Below are 4,770 nucleotides of genomic sequence, written 5' to 3' on the forward strand. Positions count from 1 at the left end.
GAACAGCAATAAAATCACAAGGTTTAGCAGTTTCAATGCCATACAACCTGACCACCTTGGTAGCCTGGCTGGGGTGAATAGAGGCTCTTTATTCCATTCTTAATTACTAATATTATCTCTCACGTCACACACTATGCAGTGAAAATACCTATGCATCCCTCTGTGTATGCCTGGCATACAGAATTAGCGCACATTGAAGGGCCACAGTGGACTTCAAATGTTCCAAACTGTGCTGAGAATGTTTTTGTTGACAGAATGACAAACCAGACCAGTCTCCAGTTGTGACCATGGCTGGAACTTCTGGAATTAGGTCTGTGAGGGAAGCTGAACCCAGATTAAGGAAACAGCCAGGTCTGAATGGGCAAAGTGATGGACAGGAGGAAGTGTGCTGAGATGCTGTCTCAACAGCGGAGGAGTCCTTGCTTAGGGACACACAACCCAGGTATCAGGTGCCATGTGGTCATGACTGCAATGTTGGATATCCATCACTTTATGGGGGCTGGTAAGGAAGTTACCCTTTTTCCATGGTCTACTGCACCTGGTAAGTTCTTAAGCCTGGATTCTCTTATGTGATTTTAATATGCCCATGTGTCCTCACTGTTTCAATCCTGTTCAATAAACTTGTATGGTGGCTCCCTTTGTATCCCACAAAATAAGTCATCAGTCTGTGCTGGAGGATGCTGGGCGGATGGCACAGGTTCTGGCTCATCCTAGAGGCTGCAATCATCCTGGTCCCTTCCCTTAAAATGGATTTAAAAACTGCCTATAAAGGGGGTTTCCTTGAGTAATGCACAACCTGAGAGACCACTGTTTTATACAATATGTAGTGACTTAGAATAGGACATTGCCTGGTCTCAACAGTCACTCACGTTTCTTTACATTGCTCTGGTTTCTGAGAAATATCTAGAATTCTTCAGAGACATAACCATATTTACATTTTTAAAAGCACCAATGGACAGGGTTTGTGGCTTAGTGGCATAGCACTTGCCTGATATTTACCAGGCTCTGAGTTACTTCACTAGCACTGAAAAAATACATTCATGATGCAAAGATTCTCTCCTAGGCCATGCCTGCTACTGTACACTTTGTCTTTTAATTAAACCCCATCCTTGTGCATGTCCTCCTCTAAAGCCCGGCTTTAGATAAAATCCAATCAGATCTATTCAGGTAGCATCTCTGATCTTCAAGAGCTAATTGATACTGGAGGAATCAAAAATCCCCTCTTAGGGGTCTAAATCTGGTTTAAACAAACAAACAAAAAAAAAACCCAGAAAACCAGAATTTACAAACAGGCTCAAAAAAGAAGTATAAAGACAATTTTTTAGAATTTAAAAGAAATTCCCAGGGCAAGCAAGCTGTAAATCTTGGCAGCTGCTGGGAGAAGGAAATGAGAAAAGGAGAAAAACAAAAACAAAAAACATGCCTTTGAGTTAAGCTGGCATGGAGAACAGTGCAGAGTAGAACGGTGATCAGCCAGTTAGCAGTGTAGGGGTGCGGGGTAGAGAAAAAGGAAAGTCCAAAGTTTTAGGGAAAGCATGCTTAGGAAAGAGACAAAATGAAAAGAAAAGTCATGCTTTCTGGGCGTTTGTGAAAACCGGGCAGACTTACAAATCTGCACGGCTGAGGCTCTGTAAAAGACTACACACAAGGGGCGGCATCCGTTAGGGGAATAATTATTCCTCCCTTCTGTTTAGGATGGTTGAAGGTGAATCTGCCATCTTGGGGCGTGCTTGACCTACCCAACTGGAATGTTAGGTCTCCACCCAGGCCAGACATTCCATTCTCTTGACAAGAAGGAACGCATTTCTCCTTAATGAGCTGTTACTGGTACTGTGGCGTAATCACCCTGAATTCCTCACTTACCCTAACACTATCTCTCAGATGACTTCTATCACCTTGGTTAAATTTCAGCAAGATTCTGATTAGATTGATCTTGCAAGATTTACCTTGCATCTGCAGCACTCCTCTCCCCCTCCCACCTTACCCCACCCCTGCCACCCTTTTTCTGTCTGTCTTTCTGTATGTCTGTCTCTGTCTCTCTATCTCCTCTCTCCCTCTGCCTTTGAGTTGTACTTCCCTGAAACAGGGAAACACAGAGGCTTTTGACTGTGATGTGCCCCAGGTGGGCTTTCACTCAGGAGTTAGGGTGCTGAAGTTTACATTCACACTACCCTTTCACTGAGTCAGTGGCTCCCTGACTATATTTAGAAAATTCATAGAAAACAGAGGGTGAGTTCCAGAAGGCACTCTGAGTCATGTGGATTCAGAGATGTGGATTGCAAGAGGGGGGAATCCCAGAAAAGGGTTTACCACTGAGACAGTAGTCATAAGATGGATGGCTTCTCTTAAGATTTATGACAGAGACTACAGTGAGGCAAGGGAGGATGGTCAGTCAAGTTGGCACATCCAAAGGGCATCCAGGTGCCTGTCACTCTTGGTCACATAGTTCCCAGGAACAGACACTCCTTTACAGGGAAGAGATAAGACTTGGAACCAGAACTCCCTTCTGGCAAAGGTTCCTTCTGGGCTTCAGGGAGAACAAGAACTACTGACAGGACTGAGGACATTTTCAGACCTGCTGCTTTTGGATAGGATTCCTGCCCTATAACTGCCTAACCACTGTTCATCTTCTGTTCTCATGACCACCAGTCACTCCAGCCTTGCATCCAGAGTCACTTAGAACTAAGAGCAATTTCTTCCACATTGTTTTCACAAGCATCAGGATGCACTTTTTTTTTTTCTTTTTTCTTTTTTTTTTCCAGAGCTGAGGACCAAACACAGGGCCTTGTGCTTGCTAGGCAAGTGCTCTACCACTGAGCTAAATCCCCAACCCCTGGTTTTGTTTTCTTTAAGACCTTTTCTTTAGATAAAATTGATGTAGGAGCCTATTTGAGTGTTGGTGAGGATGCATGAATCTGTGCAGCCCTCAGAGCTAGAGATTCAGAATTCTTTATCTTGGCAATGCAAGTAAGGGGCCTTTACAGCCTCACTTAGGGCGGAAGGTAGAATTCGCTTGAGTGGTTGGTAGCTTAGCATTGGGCATGTGTGGCTATGATCTTGTGGAAATGTTCTATGCAGTTCTTTGTGCTAAGAGTCTAGGCATTTCTGACTCCAACCAAGCTGACTAAGGTTGATAGTCACAGACAGGATGTGACCTCTCCTTAGAGCCGCAGAATATCGGTTTGTCCTAAAACCGAATGCAAAAATAACCCTGATGGTTTTGCAAGGCATGTGATTGTGGGCATCCTGTGAAGTGATAATTAAATGGGTAATGTAAGCAGACAGGTCTTGACAACATTTTCTCCACAAACAAACCCCTGAGATTGTTTCATGGATCTTCTGAAGAACAAAATGTCCTAAATTTATGGCATAATTTCTCAGGGGCACACCTGGGCATAGAGCCACCAAAGGGACCACCCTCGCTCTTGTTTTTATCCTATCAAAACAAAAAAGTACAGAATAATTGACTCTGGGAAGGACTCTCTAACTACACAACTTTATGTGATTTTCACAAATGTTTAGGGTAAAAATAAGAAAAATGGCACCAAGGAAAGCTACTTAAAGTAGTACTGCATTGAAGCAAAAACATTTCTAGGCTTAATAGTTCAAATAATAATGACCTAAAATTACACATGGTAATTATTCTTGTTAGCATTACAAAGAAAAAGGACTATGTAAGTACCAATTTAACACCAACAACTTAATAAAGGGATGAGCAATTCCTGCAGTGATAAGGAAAAGTCGTTTGTTTGTGCCCTGAAACTTCTTACTTCAGGAAATTTGTAACCAACTAGGGAAATTAGAAGTTTTATTTATTTAAGGAATACCTGGCTATTGTTTTCCCTTGTTTTGTCTTCTTTGAGAGTTGTTGGCATGTATTTTCTTGCTTGCTTGCTCAAATCTTTATATCTGAGTCTAAGGCTGTAGCCAGAATCAAGGTGGAGAGTCTCAAGGAATCATTCTTTTATCTATTGACAGTGTTGAAAACATGATAGCCTAGAATATGGAATCTCAACACATCGGGTATTTGAAGCCAAATAGATTTGAAAAACAGGAGGCAATGAGAAGTTTCTCAGACCTACCTCTCTTCCCCTGAAGCAAGCCATAAGTCCATCATCTGAGAGCAGTCCTCCCTCCGTAAAGACAGGAGAATGGATGGATTGCGGACCGCCTCTGAAGGAAGACGGATGCTAAGGGTTCACAGCTTGCTCCAATTTCTCCAACCGCTCCCCTTAGCTCAGCTCTCTTGTCCTATCACATTTTCCCATGAATTTTCTGTTCTTGATATAAAAATGAGAGTGTACTGGTGTAATCCTTGTACTGGGGACACTGGGGCAGGAAAATTGAAAGTTCATTGTCATCCTGGGTTCCAGAATGAGAGAGACCTTGTCTCAAAAACAAAAACAAAAACAAGACAGAAAAGAAAACAATGGAAGTTCTGGCTTAATCATTTCTTTGAGTCATCATTGCCCTTTGAATGCTCCTTTCTGTCTGAGACATAAAACATAGGAAAAAATTGAATGTTTTCCTTTCCATCTCCCCAGTACTGTTTTTCTTGTGTTAATTTTTATTTTGTTTGTACAATTTACAGGGCTCTATGCAGCGAACCTAGGGTGACAGGAGAAGAAAAAGCATCTTCCTCCCACACAGTCACCATTCCTCACTGATGTATCTTTTCTGGGAAGAAAAGGATGTCATATAACCTGTGCTTCTTCATGTAGTGTCCTCTACTTCAGAGTTGGTGTTGTTCGTTCTGATGTGCTGCGTTGT

The 4,770-nt window shown here is 42.4% G+C and overlaps 1 protein-coding gene across 9 annotated transcripts in view; it reads right to left on the reverse strand.

The window, feature by feature from the left end:
- LOC132652304 (uncharacterized) overlaps window positions 1–4,318 on the reverse strand; it is a 54,528-nt gene extending 50,210 nt beyond the window's left edge. For all 9 annotated transcript variants that reach the window (XR_009589796.1, XR_009589797.1, XR_009589798.1 and 6 more), the window contains exon 1: window positions 4,083–4,318. Coding sequence is in view for 3 of the 9 variants with exons in the window: in XM_060377253.1 (XP_060233236.1) it covers window positions 4,083–4,117 (35 nt within the window). In the remaining 6 variants the exon portion in view is untranslated. The remainder of the gene's footprint in view (window positions 1–4,082) is intronic.
- Window positions 4,319–4,770: the final 452 nt, after the last annotated feature.

The sequence above is a fragment of the Meriones unguiculatus genome, chromosome 2 (assembly GCF_030254825.1).
Source record: "Meriones unguiculatus strain TT.TT164.6M chromosome 2, Bangor_MerUng_6.1, whole genome shotgun sequence".
NCBI classification, from domain to species: domain Eukaryota; kingdom Metazoa; phylum Chordata; class Mammalia; order Rodentia; family Muridae; genus Meriones; species Meriones unguiculatus.